Raw genomic sequence first — 23,041 nt, forward strand, 5'->3', positions numbered from 1 at the left:
TTTAAACGAATATTTTAGACTTAAAAATTTAATTTAAATCATGAAATATGTGTTTCCACTTACATATTACATTTTTACGAATTTCAAAATTTTCGAAAAAGAAAAAAAAATGAATGATTAAAATCCCCCTGTGAGACATAAATAAATTTTCATTATTTTTGGATGAGAGAATGGTCCATATCGTTTCAAAACACGATTTTAGTTACTGTCGATCACAGGGGAGGTAAGAAAACTGATACAAAAGCCTTGCGAGGTTTCGGTCAACATTCGAGGTAAAGAATGTCTGACGAGACTTCGCGGTAGTTGTCACGGACTCGATGGGAGTTTCAGGTCGTGACACTATACATGAGATCATATACCAATCAATAAGTCAAATACTTTAATGTCATTAAAAATAATAGGTTGGTTTAATTAAATTTATTAGACACACACACGCACATATATATATATATATATATATATATATATATATATATATATATATATATATATATATTACCAAAGATTCCTTTCCCAAGGTCATGATTCTACCTCATCCATTTTAATGTTGTGCTTGGATTGCCTCTCCAACCTTTAATTCCTTGTGGTTTCCAGCAATTTTTGAGGCATCCCCTTGGTTGTTGATGGTGTTAGTGTTTAACTCTTTTGGCCTTTCCTCTTCATCGTCCTTGTTGGTTTCTCCATTTTTCAGCTCATGTTCATTATTGGAGATGCTAGCATTGCTCTGGAGGAGGATCTTTGCAGTCCAATTGCTCAATTGCTCAGTGGATGCCTCATCTGAAGACAAGTGAATCAATTAATGTAAGATTACATGAAATTTCAACTAGTTGCATTGCTTACTTCTCTTTTGTACAAGTTCTACCGCTACATTCTATCTTAATTAGTATGTTTATTTATTGGGGTATTAATGTAAATCTTTGGCTATTCATCATTTTCAATATATTACTTTTATCCATTCAACTTTTATTTTGTTAATTTAAGCCACCCAATTCTCAATTTGGTGAGAAAAGCCATGGTCCCTAAAGAATATTCCACAATATTTAATGAATTATATGTCACAACAATTTAAATACACCCACACCCACATGTATTGTTTGTTTAAGACAATAAGTCCAAAACGACCAAGTTTTTGTCTCATACTTCTTAGAATGACAGGGACAACAAGGTGAGAAATCACGAGAATAAAAATCCCAATCTATAATCTATATCTATAATTTGTAATAACTATGCTTAAAAGAAACCTCAATGGGCTCATTGATCGACACTTGGCGAGTCTCTTGCCTTGACACTTGGCTCTCTCACAACTATAGGCTTTTGGGCTTAAGCGTGCTTTGGGCTTAATTGAGGGTTTTTTATTCGACCAAAGTATTGCTCTGTGACTCTCTTTTTCCCATCTTCGTCTTCGATGGACTCTAAATTTTTCTCTTTTAATATGGGGCATCAAGGCTCTTGACTTGACACTTGGTTAGATTTTGAGGCGTGGGCTTTAGGTCTAATGAGATTAGGTTTATGGGATGTGGATCTGAAGTCTGATGGGTTTAAGTTTAAGTGGTTTTCAGCTCAACACATGATTGGGTTTATAGGTGTTTTTTTTTTTTTTTTTCTCATGCTGTTGCAACTAAGCAATGATTGGGTTTATAGGTGTGAACTTGAGGTTTGATAAGATTAGGGTTTCAGTTGGGTTTTTGCGGTGTGGGTTCGAGGTTTGATGAGGTTGGATTTATATTAGATTTTTTTAGATTTTTCATTTTAGGGGAACGTGGTTTGTTGAATTTGTCAAAAGTCACATGCTTTTAGATTCTTCTTCATTTTCCGTCTCTCTCTTTTCTCTTCTACTGTATTATTTTATCATCTAGCTGTTTATAGGTGTATTTTTATATAAAAACACTATCACAAACACCACCATGATAACTATGGTAACAGTATATTTTATACATGTCAATGTACACCAATAATTAAATATAATAATATAATTATTATTATATATCTATTTCACAAAATATTCTCAAACTCAATTATATAAAAAAAAAAAAAGGCAACAAGTAGCATTATTGGCTTACCTAGTCTTGGGACAGTATGGCCTTGCGGGTGCCTAATGATGAGAGGATTGTCAAAGGCGGTGGCCAGCTCCTCCGAAGGCAACTTTAACCAGTCCTTAGCTCCTATGAAGTGCACAGATTTGACCTTGATTGTGTCTTTGTAGGCGACCTCGCATATGCTTGGCTCTCTGAATTTTGATCCGGATATTGAAACAAAAAATTTGAAGGGTGGATGCTCCTTCAACACCTTCCCCTGCATGCGTTGCCATACCTTTAGAATATCACCCAAAATGCAGAGAGAAGAAGACCTACCTCCTAACTCAGATGCATCAATACTTGCAACTTATATTACCTGTGCCTGGTAGCCTAACAGAAGAGCACAAAGAGTTGCACCCTACAGCAAGAACAAGGGGCAATAAGAAGAGAAAACAATCTGGAAGAAACTTGTTGTGGGAACAAGTGGTGATGCATTAAAATAAAACGTACTTGTGAGAAGCCAAGCAATCCATGAAAAGGTCCTTTGGTGGTGATGTATTCACACAAGTGAGAGACGCATTCCTCCAGGTTTGTGTACTCCGTGAAATCCTTGTTGAACTGGAACCACTCAAAGTACGGAGGAGGGAATATGCCTTCGATGTCAGATTTGCCTCCAGCTGGAAATAGTCCATCAGGAAAATCCTGTATATACATGTATTGCAGTTTTGTTTATTATTATGATTTTCCAGTCTGCTAGATTTTGAACACTCTTCATTTTATTGCACTATGTTGAATATTACTACTTGAGTACCCTATTTAATTAGGAAAATTATATTATTTTATACACTGATCAGGGTCAAATAGTTGGTGTATTAATTAGTATGAAATATTAAGCAAACATACCATGTCAAAGTGACAGAAAACGGAAGGATCCCACTTGCTGATTTGCTTGTGCAGGAAACTCCCACTGGTTCTAAACCCATGAAGGCATAATATCTTCATCTTTTGTTTTTGGGCTTCCTCCATTTCCGCTCCCCTTTGTCTACGTTGATGACAATGAAGGTGCAGGGGGTCCTTTTATGACGGAAAAAGAAAGGTTGTTTCCTCATACCTAACCCAGTTCCCCTGTTAGGTATGCTTGGTTGGTGCTGCACGGGCTTACCAAATAATATTCAGGGCTCAGCTGCCTGCCTACACCTATACTTCAATTTATAAAATCGATTGTCCAGTTTTAACATGAGAAACATAACCATGTGCCAAAAAAAAAAATGATTTTCATTATTGCTTGGTAAGAGAAAACCAAAAGGTAGCCTTTTTTCTATTCTTATTCACATAACCAAATCATTTCAAAATTGAAAAGTTTAGAAAAGAGAGAATGAAATGTGTGAATTAAGTCTTACAAATTTATAAAATTTTCCATCCTCTCTTAGATTTTATCTTTTTATTTCCACTTACAAAAAGGGTCATGGAAAAATAATGTAATTTTCATTTTCTTTCCTTGGTATTTTTTTTTCTACTATACCATGAAAAAGATAACAAAAATACATATTTTTTCTACCCACTTTTCCACCTATTCTACCAAGCACATCAACGGAAAGAAAAAAGCATGTTTTCTCTCTTCCCACATTTCCCCTCTCCCAATCTTTTACCCTACAAGAATATAGAGGGAAAGCATGTGATGGAAGTGATCATTCATCACTAAAACTTAAGTCACCAGTGATGTCAAGTTACAACAATAACTTCTAAACTCAGGCACTGCAAAACAGTAAAAGGAACATTTTGAAGCAAAACAATGGAAGCTATAAATTCCCTCAATTTCATTTGTGTTTCCGCAGATCTAACCCTCCTGTCTGTACCCTTTGCAAAATAAGCCATACACAGGTTGCCTCAGAAAGCCTGTAAGAGATAGGACAGTGTAAATAGAAAACTATATCAAAAATATGTCTTTGGAACAAGTGACAGAAAATGACAGCTTTTAATACTTGAAGTTTCATTCTTTAATCTCCGTTAGTGCCCCTACAATCTCCATATCTAAACAGGATACACTTATTTGGGGCCAACAATTACAAATTGGTTGGACATGTAATTAAATCATTTTTAACATCTTTTCTGTTAACACAAGAACTTCCAATAAGTAGCTTCAAAAGTTTCTCCACAGCTAACAATGTGGGAAAATAAAGCTTAACAATTACAAATGGTATCCAAATGTTGCTTAGTTTTAGCATGGAAAAAGAAGACTAAGGGAGGGCAGCTTATATTTGTTGTGTTGGGCATGCACTTAAATTTAATGTGCAGCCAAGGAACCTAGGAGAATAGAAGATACCTTCTCCAGGGAAAACCTTAGGAACGAAATATGAGAGGGTAGGTACAGCAGAATCCACTGCTCCAGCACTGCATAAGAAAAAAAACACATCTGAATAGATGGTTGGAAACATGAATTGCTGCTAGTTGCCTGTTGCCACAGAGATTTAAAATCTATACCATTTTTTACCAGAATTTAAAATACATAATAAGATACTAGTTAGGTCCAGAAACTCATGTACACAGATTCAAAGCATGACATATATAAAGAGTGCTAAAAAAACCATCAAGCGCTCATTCATTGACCTAACAGTCCAAATCAACATGTAAGAGGAATGATGAGGGTTTACCACAGAAAGCAATGGTCCCTGTTTAAACTTGTCATGAAAGGAAAACGCAATTGGCTTTGGATTGCTGCCAGGCCCTCTGATAAAACCACTGAATTCATATTACAGAAACAAATATATAAATTAGCTGTTACAAATATTCAGAACACCCCCACCCACCCCCCCCCCCCCAAAAAAAAAAAAATGGAGGAGATAATGATCTCATTTAGATCATTTGACTTGGCATTCAATGAACTATGGAGTGCTCCATGAAAGCTGTATGCAGTAACATTTTTTGTAACCAAAATGTCAAGCATCTGGTAAGATAAGCAGAAGCTCACATTAGTGATGCAGAAATCAAGGGATTCCTCCTTGTGTCATATAATGCAATGAGACCTTTGTAAATGTCATCCCCTCCTTTATACGATACTGCTAATCGCTCTCCAGAAGCATCCCAGGCTATCTTCTCAATTCCCTGACTGCATGACAAAATATTTGAGATCAATTTAACTAGGCAGAAGAATATTCTATGCATGAAATCATATGAAATAATAAACTTAAGCTTGAGAAAAGCTATAGACCCTGATGAAGAGAAGTCCGTAAACATCTGCACAGATATTTAGAAGACTTGTCGAGGCTAGTAATAATTCGAAAGGCTCAATTTGGACAATCACGAGAATAGAAGTTGGGAGCTTTGATAGCCAATTAGCAATTGGTACTGACTCTTAATATACGTATCTTTAAGTAAAATGGATTGCAGAATTTATTTTTATCTATCAATGATTTAATGAGGTAGGGGTATTTTAATTAATTTATAGTATATCGTTTGGCAAAGGTGAGATGATGGTGTTTAAGTCTTGTTTTCATTTTTCTTTTTATTATTATGACACCCTTGTTTGATGTCCAACAGTTGGTTTCTGTTTGGAGTCCATCTTTATTGAACCTAGAACAGATGCTTCATGTGATTTGATGAAAAAATTACATCTTACCTCAAAGTGGTTAGAACATAATTTTATTTTCATGTCGTTTCCGAAGTGGCAAACATAAGACCATGTGGTTTAAATAGATAATCAAAAGAATTCTGCTATTTAATCTTTAACAAAGTGGCTGAACTGCCCCCATCTACATATTTTAACATTTTAAATTCTTTAACATTTTTTTTCTTATAAAAGGTGAAATAGTTGTATGAAAATCTGAAATCCAACTTGATGGTTATCTACATAATTTTTCCACATTTTTCGAAGGCTGACTATAAGGATAGTTTTGTCATTCTTATTTCTAGGAAAATGAGATCTGAAAGAAAAACCCTCTGTAAGTAAAGAAAGAAACCTCACAAGGTTAGTTCCACTATTTTTAAACCACAAGGAACTAAAATGGGTAAAACATACCTAGTAATTTTCCCTTAATTCTGAGAGTTGAGAGAACTATTTTTATAGACATTTCTTAGCTACTATGCTATTAGATGTGAAGCTATATTTCTAAGTTAACCTAGACAACTGCCCACTTTACTTGTACAACTTGCATAACAAACTTTCCAAACTTGATGCTCTTCATCCAACCTTAATCCCCATCCTACACATTTTTTCCCTCAAATGATCCCAGATTAGCCTCCAAACCTTTTTCAATTGTTCTAGCTTGGGTTAATTACACATTTGGTATAATTACTTTTTTTCCCTCTTTCACCTTCCACCACATCAAAAAAAAAAATCACTTACTAATCTGAAAAAATTAATTTACTTCGTCCGCTACAAAAATGCCTTTCTCTGAGACTAAATTCCCTTCAGTGAAAACCCATTTTCTCATGTACATATATAGAAGATAAGATAGGCACATGTACAAGCAAACTTAAAATCTCATTCTTGAGAGCAGTCAAAAACCCCAAATCTCTAATATAATGAGCAGCAACCCTAAGGCTTGAAAAAAAAAAAAGAGGGAAACAAACCCATAAGGTAAACCTAAAATCTCAACAAACAGCTCCAAAACTTTCAATTTTGCTAGCAATCTTTTATCCCTTTGGATGCTCTCACATACTATAAGCAACCTAACCCCATCAGGAGTTTAGGACTTGTTCAGAACCTTCTCAAGTCTTAAACCTAAGGGTCATATTTAGATATAATTATCTCACACTCCCCGCAACTCATGAAACTTGAATTGGAGGCACATTGAAGCAGCAATTGCAAATTCCCAAGAGGTGGTGAGAGTTAGTAAATGTTGATTGTTGGGTTAAAACAAATGCAAAGAGAATAGAAGATCACTGAAATTATATGTTATTTGCATTTTAAGGATCTTTAATTTTAAATTTTTATTTCTTAACAAGATGATGACATGTGGTTCACTGATAGTATAGGATATATACACAAACAGTGCATCAAATATAAATTTATTTAACAATTGCCTTACACTCTTCCGTCTTTCCTCTCTCACCAAACAAGATAACTAGGAAAATTATCCTTATCCTGTCATTAAGCTAACAAACTAAGACATAAAATCATCTCCACTCAACTCTCTTTATCTTCCTAGATCACCTTCTCCCTCCATCTAAGCTCTCAAAGGCATGCAAAGGCATTAAAATATCCATCTGCTATGCTATTATCCCAATGCAATACCACCCAAGTTGACTCTGAAAGTCAACAACCAGAAGATACCCGACATGTATCCAAAATTATCCGAGCACAAAACAACTCAGACCTGAAAAATACAAAAAACCCAAAACGACTAGAAACCTGTAACTACCTAATGCCATAACCGGAAATGACCCCAATTGTAACTTAATGACCTTTTACAAAATGCAAAATGATCAAATTATGAAGTTATTTTTCCCCCTTAATTAAAATTAATATAAACTTGTTTGAGTAGGAAGAGACCACAAACTAGAAGAAAGAAAGGGAGGCTTTTTGTCATTTCAAGAAGGGAAAAAAAAAGAAAAAGAAAGAAAGAAAGCACATAAGCTGGCTGAGTTGGCAGCCATTCTTTTTCATTTTGGTTCTCATTCAACCTGCCTCTTTCCATTTGGTTTTGAGTTGTTTTTCTAATTAAAGGGTTTTACACTTTTATGTTTTGAATATGGATAAACATATCTACTACTAATCATGAGCTGAGACATAAATTAAAAGTAGATTAATATTATTGAATCAATTAGCTTATAACTTTTAAATATATGATTTCTTATTGTTTATAGTAAATATTAAGATTAGGCCCATTAAATTATAACCAATTATACTTATTAACTTTAATAAAAAAAAATATAAATTCCTTATATATGAAACTAATAGTCAAGTGTTAAAATAGAGTCAAAACAACTTAATAAATGCCCCAATGGCAAATGTTAAGATTATACCAACATTGCATCAATAATCAATTAGTTTTAGATATCATCACTTTGTATAATTTGTAAGTATTAACATTAAGTCAATTAATTGACTAATTTAACTCATATCACTTGTTTTCAATAATGTGGTACTCTTTTTAACAATGTCTATTGTTCAACATTCCAGCTGAATTATACATTAAAAAAATTCTAACAGGAAACTTTCAATCAAACTAATACATCTAAAAAAACAAATAAAACCAAGACAAGTCATTTTTAGGACTCCACTACAATCTCGATACCAAGTTAGATCAGCCTTGAATCAAACATTTTAACTATCATTATTTGCTATAATTCTTAAGCATAAAGATTAGACCAATTAATTAGTTAGTCTTGTTGAGTTATTTTTAATAAATAGTTTTGTTTTTAATAATATTCATTATTTAATGTTCCAATGGAATTTTTACAATTGGATTACACATCTAAAATTTTTAAAACCAAAACAATTAACATTATGGATTAATTATGCACTTGGTAGCTGAACTATAATCAAATGTTCAATTTAATATTTAAAGTTTAAAGATGTACATTTAGGTAATATGAATTTGTTTTCATTAACCATATTACACATCCCACTAACTCCTTTAAGCCTATGTATGATGTGTCTCATAAAGCCAATAAACGCGCCAAGTGTCCATATAATGCCATGTTTTTAGTGAAAATTTCCCTCTCTTTAACCCATGGCATGGTAATGGACCCCACTGATAATGTGGCAAAATGGCATGGCATTGTATGAACACTGGCGTGATTTATTGGCTATTTGGGACACACCAAACTTTGGCTTAATAGAGACAGTGGAGATGTCTAATATGGTTAACAGAAGCAAGATTCAAGTACCTAATTGTGCATTTTTAAACTTTACGTACCAAAGTGAATATTTAACTATAGTTCAAGTACCAAATGCATAATTATTAACTAGCAAAATATTTATTATTCTATATAATTATAGAAAAAAGCAGACTTCTTATTATCATTATTTACTTTCAGCTAACTCCAGACTTTTTATTTCTTCTTTTTGGTTTTTTTCATTTTGGTGGTTAAGTTGGAGGATTCATACTCAAGACCTCTATTTGCAAGTTGGATGTGGCTACAATCAAGCTGTTACCTTGACCTAAGCAGGAGTTATTTTAATAATAATATTTCCACAAAGTATTTTACAAATTAAAAATAACAGGAACTAGAAAGTAACTTCCAATACCTGCCTGTCAAAGATATTATCTCTGGCAAATCAACCGGTAATAAGTGGGCATCTGAAGAGAGTCATCAAGGAGAAGAAATTAAACTCTGCCACTTGCACTATAAAGCTTCAATCTACAACTAAAACAATAACATCCACAGAAACTGGTTTCAAATATTAAATATCAAAGCATGAACTTTATAAAAAACCAAGTTGGTAAGCATGCTCAAATACTTTGCTTTAAAAGCACGTCCAGCCAATCTCCCTTGTATTATTTGTCTCTGACATCTAGGTCAACATGGTATAATGAGCTCTCAACAATTGTGGAAAGTGTTTTTCACTAAAATTTCTAAAACCATAAGAATGGCAATTGTAGGCGTCATTGGCATTTTAAAGTTTTTATGGTTTACCCACTCGTCTCAATTAAAAGGATGGCTTAAATAAGAGAGAGAGAGAGAGAGAGAGAGAGAGAGATCTGATCGGTGGAGAGAAGATATATTACTGAAATGTTAGATATTTATTGATAATTTTTGAAGAAACACACATAAAGATGGAACTTATTGGTGATCTTAAGGTGCTTAGCAACATGTCCGGTCTTAAATTTTAGACAAAATGATCAACTTCCTAAAATGAAATTATGTCCAGTAAAAAGCAAACAACATTAAAAGTAAAGTAGAGTTTTACCTTGAAAGAAAAGCAAAGTTAAAAGAAAGAAATAAAGAATTTGAAAATAGAAAGATCCAATCTTGCCTGAAGCAAATGATAGAATACCACAGAAGTAAGAAAAAATTAAACAGAAATGCAATGTCAAAGTATGCTGCTGAGAAGGCCAACTAAACGAGCGTGTGCAGTTCCTCTACCCACCACAGGGAAGGCACAACACCAAGTGCAAACAAAGAGGGTGGGAGAAAAGGGAAACTTTTTTCTTATTTCTACTTTCCAAAAAGAAATTATCTGTCGAATGTAAACTACAATCCTCAATATCACCAATACAAGACCAAAATTTGAAAGCTCATTAACACCATGTTTGGGAACCATGAGGAGAAGGGAAGGAGAGGAAAGGGAGGGGCAAGGAGAGGGTACAGTTCCACTTGTTTGGATACCATAAAAAAAGAAGGGAAAGGGGAGGGAGGGGTACATTACCAACCTTGTTTGGTTCATGAGAGAAAGAGAAGGGAATGACAACTTATTATGTCATTATGTCATTATGTCATATTACTATTTTATTCTTATAACTTCAAAAATAATAATAATAATAATAATAAGGTAATTTTGTCTTTGTAGTAAAAAATTTTAATGAAAAAGGAGAAAATAAAAAACGAATGTAACAAATTCTTTTCTTTTTTACTTTTTTTGTGGATAGCAAATTCTCTTAAAAACGAGAAAATAAAAGAAGAGAAAAGAAAATGAAGGAAAAGAAAGAAAGAATAGAACATGAACCAAAAATGATATAAATAAAATGGTAGCAACTTTGTAATCACAGTATTAACAACAATAAAAAATAGTAAAAGAAAAAAAACTCAGAAACAGGGGGAAACCCCAAAAATAGAAAAACTCAAAAACTAAAGCCCAAAAGAAATAACAATACTCGTCAATATTTAAACTTCGATTTTCTCTTTGTTCCACATAATTACATGCAAGTTTCCTATTCCACCGCAAAGCTTATATTGATGGATGGCAGCAATTCTTTACATATAGCTTACATACCCAATGAAGGAGGCTTTGATGCAAAGTGTATAGAACCCAACGTTGAGGACCTAGAGAAAGCAAGCAGGACCATACGACCATCAGGATCCCAGGTTGCACCCTGACAACACACAATTGATCACTTAACAAGCAAATTCTAATGTCATATCAGTCATATCCAACAGAATCCTGTTTATGATAAAATTATAAGAACCACAAGCTGACAAACTATAATGCATCAATAACTATAACAATATAGGACTTTATCCCCTTCAAGGTAATAAAAAGAGAGGTCAAATATTAGTAAAAAAGTATATTAGTTTTTCCAAAACAATGCCATGAAAATATAACCCTTTCATACTCCAATATACTAGCAACCAAGCATGCAATGCAAATGGTAAAATGGCATACTGTTATATTTACCGATCACTCCGCTCCATCTAAAATTTTGTCAACTATCTTCAAGAGTGAATTAGATAAGTTAAAGGGCAAATTGAATTGCTTTGACTAGTTAGAAGGATTAAAACATGAAAATGACAACAAGAGGAGCTAGATGAGTAACATGTATTGCCAATGAGCAATGATAGTATCCCATCTGAATTAATTATTACAACTACTAGAGGGAACTTTTACATAAGATTCACATGGAACATATAACATTTTCATAGAAAGAGGTTTTTGAATTATATAAAGGTAGCAATTCTTTTAATGAAACATAATATGATCCGAAATAAATTGAATGGATTATATGACCAGCTTCACTTCTACACCACTAATGTTAAAAGCAAGCTAAGTCAATTATGCACCATTCAATGCCATTTGCAAGCATAGTTTAGACATTTTTATACTCAAAGTTATCACGAAGAAGTATACCCATAAGGAAAATTCTGAAGGAAAGATGAACTCATAACATACTTACCAACCTGAACATACGGTTTTTAATTCCAAACTACATAGCTTAAGTTTGAAGAACAAAAGGTGGAAACTGAATACCTTTTTGGAAAATTACCATAAAACTCAGAATCCAAGAGAAAATTGAAACAGATAATAAAATGAAAAAAGTGTAATAATGATTCAAGCAGCTATTAGACAACATCTCTATGTCTAGCGAACTGTAACCTTTAATAAACAATGTTCAATGATTTAAAAATGATATCACTTACCGTGACAAAACCGCTGGATGAAGACCACGGTTCAGATGTCCATGTGTTTGTCTCCCAGAGGTAAAAGGTTCCATCACTGCAACAGGACAGAGACTTTAGCCTAGATGTTTGGTTAAAATTAGACATAAAACATCGCAAAGTTTATGTCCATACAATTTTCCAGCAAAAAAGTAATCTCCAGTCGGAGACCATTTAAGCACTGATGTTCCCCCTAATCCCCGTCGGATGGGTGTCCCAATACCTGGAAATTACAAGAAATATCATTACTCCAAAATAAAGACTAAAATCTCCAAAGAAATAATGCCTACATGAACATAAATATTTAAGATGACAATAGAAACTATATCCAGGCAAACTGCTTATACTATGATGATCATTTAGGTTTGTCAAGGAAGAAATTGCAAAAGGTATCCATTAACAGCACTTCACATCATCTTCAAATCTAACAGCACGTAAATAGTCCAAGGTCCTCTAGATGCCCTGCATCAGTATATATTTCATGTTGTAATTTCCAACCATCTTGCACATTCTGTTGCTCATAAGACTGAATTGACGAGAATGAACAATGATGAGTCTTGGAGGAATTAGTAATTATACTCTTGTTAAAAAACTAACTACGTAAAGGTTCCAGAAGCAAAAGAGTACAAAGTGGATATATCTTGATTATAAAAAAGTATGTTCAAACAACAAGTTGAGTGCACAATGATTTAGGACAGCTGGGTGCTTAGGGTTTTATGGAACTTCTTGAATTATTAAGAAAAGAGAGGAAATTGAATGAAGAAGTCCTAAAGTTCTGTAGGAGTCAGACCAAAGGTTTTTTGTTTTTGTTCTTTTGTCCAATGCTTGGGCTACACAAGAAGGTGTAACTCCCCATTCTATAAATTGCCAATAAGTTTATCATACCTAAGGTTGAGTGCATCATCACAATCAAATGCACCAGAAATTCTTTGATAGTAATTTTATCCTCAAAAGAAAGATTGCATACATATATGTAGACTCCTAGCATGCATAATCTAATAAGAACTAGCACTCCTAATACAACATCAACTTCAACGAATATTTAGACTCTCCAATTAGGAAGCTATCCAATTTAGAAACCAACCTATACGGAAACTTCAGTAAGAACAACTATAAATATAAAAACAAGAATAAGACTATAGACTTAAAACCTGAAATCTCCAACAAACTAAAAAAAATACCCAACACTTAAAGTTCTAAAAAAAAAAAAAACCTGCAACCTTGAACTTAAAGAATCAGAAACAAACTACAAGGTGTTGACTTAAAATTAATAATATTAAAAATATAAAAAAAAAAAACCCTGCAACCTTTAACTTAAACAATCATAATTTAAAAAAAAAAAAAACCAACCTTAAGAATTATAAAGAATCATAATTTATTTAAAAGTAACTAATCAGCCTATCCAAACTCCCAACTAAGTTCATCATCAACCGATATGTATCAAATTACAGGGTGCTTCATCGAAAGGGTTACGATTGCTTGTTAACATTTGAATTAAAAAATAGTTCAAGAGAAACTAACTGTCATAAATATACCTTGGGCAACATCCCAAATTGTGAATGATGAGCTTTCATATGAGGCAGAGGCCAAATACGTAGACAAACGTTATGGAAAACATTTGAATAGTTAAATAAACAACATTTCTACTCCTACCTTCAACTCCCAAGCATAATCTTGTTAATGAATTATAGCAATAAAAGATAAATCAATATCACAAGAGTATTCATTTCTGGATATCTTCCATCAGGACTCCAAGAAAGTGCACTTATTTGTTCATCATGAGGACTTCGAAAAAAATCCACCAGAGTCCACCGAGTCCCAGAGCCTCTAGAGAGTGCCCCTAAGAATGAAGCAGAACCAGATCTAACTGATGCTGCATTCCCTGGATAAGATGCCGCCCAAATGCAAATTCCACCCCTGAAGATCAAAAAAGCATTGAGAAGTTAAGCATAAAATATCAACCGTATTTGAGTTAAACGAATATATTATAATTTTAATAACAACTTGGAAAAACAGGATACTTGCTTGCATGCCACAGAAAGCAACTTTCCACCATTTGGCCTCCACTCTAGAACTTTAACATCTCTTTGGGAGTCACTTGTTAAAATGCATGGCTCCTTCCCTGCTGTTCAAAATATTCAATATAAAAGTAACATTTGTATGCATCTAAAAGTGGCCAAGTGAAGTGATTTTGTTTCACAAAAAAGAAGGAACGAAAACTAGGAGAGAACCAAACAAAGGATAAAAATAAGTTAATGACATTTTGCACAGAATAATATAATAAGTTGCCCACCGGAATCTTCATAATCACGAACAGTAACTTGATTCGAGGCAGAGATAAATGCAAGGATATGTTTGTGTTGATGCCAGCTCACACCTTGGAGAGCAACTTCTGGTAACAAATCAATCTATACAGCTTATCAAATGAGACTGCAGACTTGAAAAATTAAAACCACCTTCTCTTTCAACACTATTTGTGCATGCGCTTTCGAGAGTAACTAAAACAATTAAACTATCTCTAAGATAAATAAGTCAGATAAATAGGTAATCAACTATGGTTATCAAATCTCTTCATGGTATACAAATATCTTCCTAGGCCAATCCAAGAAAGATTAACTGTGTCTGACAAGCACTTGGTATAGCCTGTAAGCATTAGCACATAAAAAACCAGCATTGCTATTTAAAGATAAGAATTTCACAATAAAAAAGGTTTTATTTAAATAATGATTCGAGGACAAAAATGCTGGTTCTCAAATAAGTGTTATTCAGATTAATGGCATTGCCATTTACGGGTGGCCCTTCAAGGTAAAGCTCATGGTAGTTCAACAATTGCAGGAGGGAAAAAAGGTGATCAACCAGGTAACAAATTTATTATAATATTGGCCAAAAAATTATCATGCTGGCATATTTCTGATTGTATGGAAGAAAGCTTTCAAATTAGAAGTATAAAATAGATTAATTTTGGGCAACTCTAACCATCAATTAATATCCAACAACTACTAAAACAAACATTATAGGTATATGAGAAAACGCTTAAAAATATAAATCGTGAAAGAAATAAAAACTCACATCATTAGGTTGAAAAATGTGTTTGAGGGAGCTAGCAATCATTCCCTGCAACGAGATTTTATAAGTGAAAACTTACTAGAAAAGAGAGGAAAAAGATATTCCAGTAGAAAGGAAGGAAGCCCACCAATCCTTTGGGTTGAGAGTTGGCGGCATTTGTCGTGGGTTGAGGTTGCGTGGGATCCTCCACCGACTGAAATGGAACCGGACTGAACACCATTCCCTGTACATAGCCAAAGATTGAAATTCCAGATATGACGAATATTCAAGCAGCAAAACTAATATATTAACAACGTACAAGAAGCTTTCCGTAAGTGTCCTTGGCTCCATCATCCGACAGGGCCTCCGCAGCAACTGCATAGTAATACTGTAGCTGTTAACCATTTAAAAAGGTACAAAAAATAGGGAGCGAGGTTTCTGGTATTTCTGTGTACCATGTGGATGAGAGAAGGAGAAAGAGGTACCTAAATCTCGGTTGATTTCACAGATGGTAACCGACCCAGGCTGTGGAAACGAAGGCATTGTCGCCGACTCTTTCCTCCTTTGTTGTTTCAAAGCGGAACGAAAGAAAGAGGAGTAAGAAGTTTTAAGTGTCAACCGGGCAAGTCTTGTACTATAATTTTTTCACCAATTTAGTCTATTTATTTCAAAATTGGTCAATTTAGTCCTGTTCTCTACGATTTTGTGCGATCAATTTCTCTACCTTTGTCCAAACTATTAAAGGTGTTAATAAAATGATGACATGTCAAATGATGCTAACATAGCACTGATGTGTCAGACCAAAAAAGATTTGAAAAAAGAAATTTTACTATATCAATTTCTTTGTGCCATGTAATAAAGACCACATTAAACAAAATTGTAGAGTATATGAACAAAATTTGAGATATTCATGTATGATTTTTGGTTTTTTATAATAACATAAAGATAATTCTTTATCCATAAGTTTATAGTTTAATCACTAGTTATGTTTATGTAGATAAAGCCCAATGAATTATATGCCTTGCAAAAAATTGAATATAGATGCAATTATGAGATCCTTATACATCAAAGCATTGTTCATAAAGAGTTCCTGATCATTGTATTATCGAAACAATGTATCGATAATACTCAAAGATTAGCACATGCTATGTTTCCTACTTATAAAGTAAGCATCCGATCTTATAAGTTAAAGTATAAGAAAACTTGAAACTAGCATTTGGGTGCTTGCCTTGAAGAGCAAGTTTACTTAGCATCACCTGACATGAGAAGTGCATTTGGTATCTCACTCAAATGTCTATGCAATACTTTTTATATGTCAATCTTATAAGTACTCATTGGCCTTAAAACACCAAGTTATCTTATATGTGAAGTGCTATACTTTGATTTCATCCCTACAATCTTACTAAGAATGCCCAAATAGGATGTTGTTGGGTATAGCATGAAGCGTGTGAAGAAAAATGAGTGATCAAGATAACAATCATTACCCAAAGTGATTTAAGGGACATATCTTGATTGTTTTTTATTAATATCAGCTTATTGAAGTTCTTAGCTAAGACGATTTAAAGATTATGAAAGAAGTTTCATGAGTCTTTATAAAGCTAATGATCTTACTACAAGAACGAACATGGAGATAGCTAAGAGTAGACATTATACTATGCTCTTATCTTCTCTAAAATATATGATAAGAGAATGAATTATACTAATAGATTGTAGAATAAAAGGTTAGTTAAACCATGTTGACTTTCTTAACATTTAGGTGGTCATAATAGATGCCAATCTTGGTCTATAGGATTGAATTAATCATTTGAGAATTGATAATAAATATAATTCACTGAATCCTTACTTATTAGGATTATAATTCAAATCCATTGCCAACTTGTTAAGATCTTAATGGGTCATACTCATAAGATCACTATGATAATATTGAAATGGGGTTTTACAATTAAGAAAGACTTAATTGAATAAAGGTTGTGAACTTTTATTGGGCTTAATTAAAATGTTTAATTAAGTTATGGTGTCAAATACTTAAATACTTAAAGTTATGTGGTGATAACTAAAAGTTACTTAAGTATTAACCCTAATTATAAATATATTGTTTTAGACCAAAATTAGTGTGCTTTTCCTCCTAGTCTTACACTAGCTGTTAGGTACGACATTATCAGATTAAAAACACAACGGAATAGAAAAAATAAAACGCCACACCTACCTCGGATCACCTTGTTGTTTTTAATGTGAATAGAACATTATGAGATATGCAATCAGAATTAATTATCCTGCCAAATGATATCATAATCAAACGGGTATCCTCTTAATGCTTAAAACCCATGTACACTCCAATGTGTGTAAGAACCTAAGCCACTTAATCGCTTGGCCTCTAATGGTGCATGCACAGCCGCAATGGAATCTTTAGCGAGATGGGAACTTCCAACCACACTTTTATGCCAGCAAAGTAGACAACAAATTGTCTTTCTCTTCCTCTCTTAGTCTCTAACCAAATCACACAAGAAACTCTTTCAAAAGGCCCTCACAAGGAATGGCTACACTAAAGAGAATTGTACTAGTTTTTTGTAAGACTAAAACTAATAATCAGAAGTGGTTGAAAAGATGACTTTATACCTAGGTTAATTAACTTATTAAGTTTGTTAATAAGTCCTGAATATTATAACCTCTTATAATATTGACCTTAGCACTTAATAAAACCATTTTAATTAAGTCTTTATTAGTTAATTAAACTAGTTTATGATTTAAGTCCCAACTTAAGTCATCACATTCCCAATTTAATCTATAATGCAACTTTATGTGTTTGACCCATTAGGTTTACTAACATGTTGGCAATGAAATTAAATTATTATTCTTTATTGATTAATTTAAATGAATCCAATTCATATTAAATTAATCAATTCAATTCCATAAAACCAAGATTGTCATCTAGCAATGCATTGGGCACCCAATTGTTAGGAAAGTCAAAAGGTTCTTTGATAACCTTTAAGTGTACAGTTTATTAGTGTAATGCATTCCTTCATCATATATCTCGGAGATAATAAAAGCTTGGGCAGTGTCTTCTCTTATTGATCTCCATATTTGCTCATATAGTTAGATCATTGGCTTTATAGAGACTTATGTAACTCATTTCATGATCTCCTAATCACCTTGGCTAAGGATTTGATTAAGCTAATATCAACCAAGAACTAATGAGATATTTCCCCTTGAATCACTTAGGGTGATGATTGCTATCTTGACCATTCATTTGCCTTCATATGCTTTATACTATACTCAAAAGCATCTTGATTTGGCATCATTGGTAAGACCCATAGAGGTGAAATCAAAGTATAGTACTTCACATGTAAGACAACCTAGTATCTCAAGTCTAAGGAATAGTTACATAACTCACACATGAGAAGTATTGCATAGACACTATAATGAGATACCAAATGCACTTCTCAAGTCAAGTTATGTTCAATGAGCTTGCTCTCCTATGGCAAGCACCCACATGTTAGTTCCAAGTATCTATTACTTCAACCTATGAGAGCGATTACTTACTTCACAAGTAAGGAACATAGCACATGTTGATCTTGGAGCATTATTGATGCCCCGTCTCAATTATACAATGATCAATAACTTTTAGAAACAATGCTTTGATGCATGAAGATATCATAATTGTATCAAATACAATTCCTTTGCAAGGCATATATAGTTCCTTGGGCTTTATCTACATAAATATAAATAGTAATTAAATTACAAACTTATGGATAAAGAATTACCTCAATGTTGTTATAAATAACAAAATGTTATACATGAATATCTCAAATTGTGATTCCCATAAAACCGCAAATTACATTATAAGGCTCATACCAACACTAGCTGCACATTGTAAGAGCAAAGAGAAAAGTTCTCTTCTCCTAGGTTCAGCCAAAAGAAGGAAATGGAAAAAACTTGAGTTTTTGAAAACACCATTGCTAGCACAAGGTCTAGTCACAAATAGCCCCAACCTCTTGAAAAGGTTCTAATTCATAGTAATCATGTGGATTATGTTGGAAGCTGAACGTTTAGACGACATTAGTTTGTGACAACTAGAACTTGGTGTGCGTTCGGTTGGAAAAGAGTCTTTACTGCCCTCTATGAATTCGTACATCTTAAGGGCTAAGGTAAAAGTATTTCCTTTTATGTTTTTGTCTATTGGCTGGCCATGGTGCTCCATGGTGATGCTTGGTTTGGGTTCTTAGGTTTTATTTTTCGTTGCGTTTGTTTTTCATTTTTCTTGAAATTGCATGATCTTGAGGCATCCCAACACTAGATAACTCCAATCTTGAGATAATTCAAAATATGGTGAATCTAATTTCCATCCTTTCAGTTCAAGACTCCAATCGGGCCTTGGTGTGCATTTGGATGGAAAAGAATCTTTTTCGCGCTCTATGGATTCGTACATCCTAAGGGTGAAGATAAAACTATATCTCTTTTTATGCTTTTGTTTGCTGGTCGGCCATGGTGCAGTGATGTTTGGTTTGGGTTCTTGCGTTTTATTTTTGTTGAGTTTGTTTTTCATTTTTCTGAAATTGCACAATCCCGAGGCATCCCAACACTTGAAAACTCCAATTTCACGATAATTCAAGATATGTTGAATCTAATTTCCACCCCTTTAGAGACTTTTTTCAAAATTGGATGCCCCGCATCTATAAGGCTCGAATTCTTTTCAAATTTAAAATAGTTTACCACCATCAAGGACCTTACTTAATAAAAAGTTTAGTCCAATTCCATCTCAATTGCTAGCTTGTACACATTTGGCCACCTATAATTCCACCTCAGCTTTGTTGCTATTAATAATAATGTAAAACTAAAATAAGTAATTCAATATAAACTTTAATTTTTTTCCTCATCAAATAAATCAATTTAACGAAAATCTTTCAATAGAATTAGAATTTTTTTATCAATTGTATAAATTTTATTAATATTTATTATAAAATATTTAAAATAGCAATTTAAAAGTATAGTAAATAAAATGTTCATTTTTGGCAAATCAAAAGTTTTATTAATATGTATAGATAGTTTGTACATTTTTAATACAAATGGAAAGATAATGATTTCTAACTACTAAAGAAGAACCTTTAATGTGTAAAAATACATTTTTGGTATAAATGTAATGCTAAACAAAAAATGGTAGAAGTATCAAATTTAGTCCCTATACAATAGAGCTTTATTCAATTTAGTTCTTGTATTATAGAATTTTGTTCAATTTAGTTCTTATATTATAGAATTTTGTTCAATTTAATTTCTGTACTCTATAATTTTATTTAATTTTGTCCCTATGACGTGACACAAAGAAATTGATGTGGAAACAAAACGGTTAAAGTACCCAAAAAGTCCATGTACTAATGCATTTTCGTCAATTTAGTCCATGTATTCAAAATTTTGTCAATTTAGTATATTGATTTTGGGAATTATAACAATTTATTCCCTCACTTTAACACCGTTCAATTTTACCATCAAAGGTAATGATGTTAGTGCTGATGTGATAGATTTTGCTGACGTTTCCATGAGGTGAGATAAAGATTCTAATTGGGCACTACCACATCACTCTAACACGTTGATGTGGCAATGCCACGTCACTTTGGCATTTGACGTGGTAGTGTCACGTGACACTGACATGCTGCCATGGCAAATCAAGAAAAAATTTTCCAAAAAAAAAAAATCTAGGTCACGTCATAGGGACTAATTAAACAAAAATTTATAGTATATGGATTAAATTGAATAAAATTGAGGTGTTTATGGACAAATTTGAAAAACACAATTCTTTGAGTAAATGATACATATACTTATTAATAAGTCAAATGTCTAAGTGTAAAAGATTTATGGTGTTAAGAAATAAATATGAATGTTTTCTTTGTTTATTATTTGATTCCATAACAGGCACATTAATTTATCTTCTTTACAAAATTAAGTTTGAATTCATTTTCTATAAATAAATTCAATATTTTATAGAGTTATTTTTATAAATATCATGATAAAATCATTATCACTTAAAATTTCCCTTTTTTATTAATCTTGATATTATTTTTAATGAAATTAATTCATAATCCATTTATAAAAAGAAACAAAAAGATTTAATTGTCTTTTTTAATATATGTGTGAAAACCAAAGTAAGCCTATTAAATGCTTAATAACAAAATAATTTGCCAAGAAATCATCTCATTTATCATGCTTACATTTGCATTTGTTGCAAACACTTATATGTTAATGTTTTTAGAACTGTGATTAGATGGTCCAATATTCCAATTTGCAATCCATCTTAATTTTGTTAAATTTAGTCCATGAATTATACATTTTTGTTCAATTTAATCTTTATGATGGGATCCAAATTCTTTGTTTTAAATTTTTTTTTTCTTGATCTATCGCGTCAGCATTGCCATGTGGCATTGTAAACATGTTAGAGTGACATGGTACTGCCATGTTAGCATGTCAGAATGACATGGTAGTGCCACGTCAAAATCTTTATTTCATTTCATGTGTTGGTCCCAATAATATGTGCTAGAATGAGGGTGAATAGCACAATTTGGCTCTTTCAAAAATTGTCTCTAAGTATAGACAAATGTAAGATAAATGAAAGAAAGAAAATAAAATAAAAACAGAGTAAACAAGACAACAGAATTTAGAGTGGTTCGATCCATGACCTACATCCACTACCTTGATTATCCAACCAAGGATTTTTCAAACAATTCACTAAGAACTGGTGAAATTCATAAGCTTTCACCAAGCTTTACAATGGCTTTTATCAAGCTCAGCCAAAACCTTTTACACTAGTTTTTCCCGGACACAACTATAACCCAACTCCTAACTTTTAAGGCTAAGTTAGAACCTTAACACTTTCAAGCAAACCTAGCTTGAAACAATCACTTAGAGTGACTCTCTCACTCTAAGAATACAAAAAAATAAGTAAAAGAAAGTACCTATGATCACAAGTTGATCTAAATGGTACAAGGTTGAGTGCAGAATATAAAGACAAAATATGGGCGTTTAAGTGTAGTGAAGTGAAGAGAAAATTTTCTGATTTATCAGCTCTTAATGACTCAAATCTCTTCCAAAACTTCCAAGAACTCGTGTCTAATTGTTGGAAGACCCTTTTATACTTGGAGAAACATCTCTGATGGTAGTTTGACAGTTTTATAGTCGTTGGAGACAGTTGGGAGTCGGTTCTAGCCGTTACTCTATCTTTTAGTGCAAATTTCAAACTTGCAAGCAAAATGCTTTTAGTCGACTGACCGATATCTTAGTCGACTAAGTCGTCTCTGTTTTCTACTTCCTGTCTTTGGCAATTCTAGCAGTGGGCACTTAGTTGACTAACCCATTTCTTGGTCAACTAAGTTGGTTCTATCTTGAAGCCTAGATGTTGGCAGTAGTTTCTTAGTCGACTAACTCACATCTTGGTCAACTAAGTTGATTCTGTTTCTCAATATTCTTCAGCCCGTCATTTCTCCAATTTAAATTTTGGTCAACCAACATTCTTCTTTATTTAACCAAAGACCTTTTTTTGGTTGATCAATCTTTTTTCTTCATTTTTATGATTTTTGATATACGCATTTGAAAGGTTGATTTATTATTTCCATATAACTTTTTGTGCTGCTCACTTAGGTAGAAATGTTAGATCCAAATGAAATGGGAATGTTTTATTATCATAAAATACTAATGGAGCCAACAATCTCTCCCTTTTTGATGATGACAAAACATTCCTTGGTTAATAGCACAGTGTCCTTTGTTCTTTAATTTCAGCAGAAAGTGAGGATTGCTCCCCCTAAGTGTGTGCTCTCCCTTAATGTGTGCATATTTAGCTTATTCATTTCAGTAGATTTTATTCAAGTCATATAGAAAATGATACCGTTCATTCAGAGTATATATATATACAGATCTTTAAGATAGTTTGCAGCAGATGAATGTTGATAGTTTCTCATCAA

General features: G+C 33.0%; 2 protein-coding genes across 3 annotated transcripts; both read right to left on the reverse strand.

Annotated features, from left to right (window-relative positions):
* Positions 1–366: 366 nt before the first annotated feature.
* On the reverse strand, positions 367–3,076 carry LOC18598698 (uncharacterized). The gene is made up of 5 exons (XM_018120526.2): positions 2,919–3,076; positions 2,526–2,717; positions 2,392–2,433; positions 2,061–2,292; positions 367–777 (listed from the first exon to the last, which is right to left on the reverse strand). Exons 1-5 carry the CDS (start codon positions 3,039–3,041, stop codon positions 542–544), a joined length of 825 nt encoding a protein of 274 aa, XP_017976015.2. The 5' UTR covers positions 3,042–3,076; the 3' UTR covers positions 367–541.
* A 615-nt stretch (positions 3,077–3,691) lies between these two features.
* Positions 3,692–15,714, reverse strand: LOC18598699 (Transducin/WD40 repeat-like superfamily protein). 2 transcript variants are annotated; one of them, XM_007028331.3, is made up of 16 exons: positions 15,584–15,714; positions 15,418–15,473; positions 15,247–15,342; positions 15,123–15,167; positions 14,347–14,461; positions 14,079–14,175; positions 13,791–13,970; positions 13,589–13,647; positions 12,189–12,276; positions 12,036–12,111; positions 10,894–10,993; positions 9,208–9,259; positions 4,984–5,121; positions 4,667–4,754; positions 4,339–4,406; positions 3,692–3,911 (listed from the first exon to the last, which is right to left on the reverse strand). In XM_007028331.3, exons 1-15 carry the CDS (start codon positions 15,639–15,641, stop codon positions 4,356–4,358), a joined length of 1,299 nt encoding a protein of 432 aa, XP_007028393.1. In that variant the 5' UTR covers positions 15,642–15,714; the 3' UTR covers positions 3,692–3,911; positions 4,339–4,355. The 2 variants fall into 2 exon arrangements, with proteins under 2 accessions (XP_007028393.1, XP_007028392.1); XM_007028330.3 differs by having other exon boundaries at positions 14,079–14,178.
* Positions 15,715–23,041: the final 7,327 nt, after the last annotated feature.

The sequence above is a fragment of the Theobroma cacao genome, chromosome 5 (genome assembly GCF_053813885.1).
Source record: "Theobroma cacao isolate CCN51 chromosome 5, ASM5381388v1, whole genome shotgun sequence".
NCBI lineage: Eukaryota > Viridiplantae > Streptophyta > Magnoliopsida > Malvales > Malvaceae > Theobroma > Theobroma cacao.

Coding starts and splice junctions, on each gene's coding strand:
- LOC18598698 (XM_018120526.2), bottom strand. CDS start 3,041: ATGGAGGAAGCCCAAAAACAAAAGATGAAGATATTATGCCTTCATGGG. Junction 2,293..2,391: donor TGTTAGGCTACCAGGCACAG/GTAATATAAGTT, acceptor CAACGCATGCAG/GGGAAGGTGTTGAAGGAGCA. Junction 778..2,060: donor CCATACTGTCCCAAGACTAG/GTAAGCCAATAA, acceptor ACTTGTCTTCAG/ATGAGGCATCCACTGAGCAA.
- LOC18598699 (XM_007028330.3), bottom strand. CDS start 15,641: ATGCCTTCGTTTCCACAGCCTGGGTCGGTTACCATCTGTGAAATCAAC. Junction 15,343..15,417: donor ACACTTACGGAAAGCTTCTT/GTACGTTGTTAA, acceptor GGCTATGTACAG/GGAATGGTGTTCAGTCCGGT. Junction 9,260..10,893: donor ATCAAAGCCTCCTTCATTGG/GTATGTAAGCTA, acceptor GACTCTCTTCAG/ATGCCCACTTATTACCGGTT.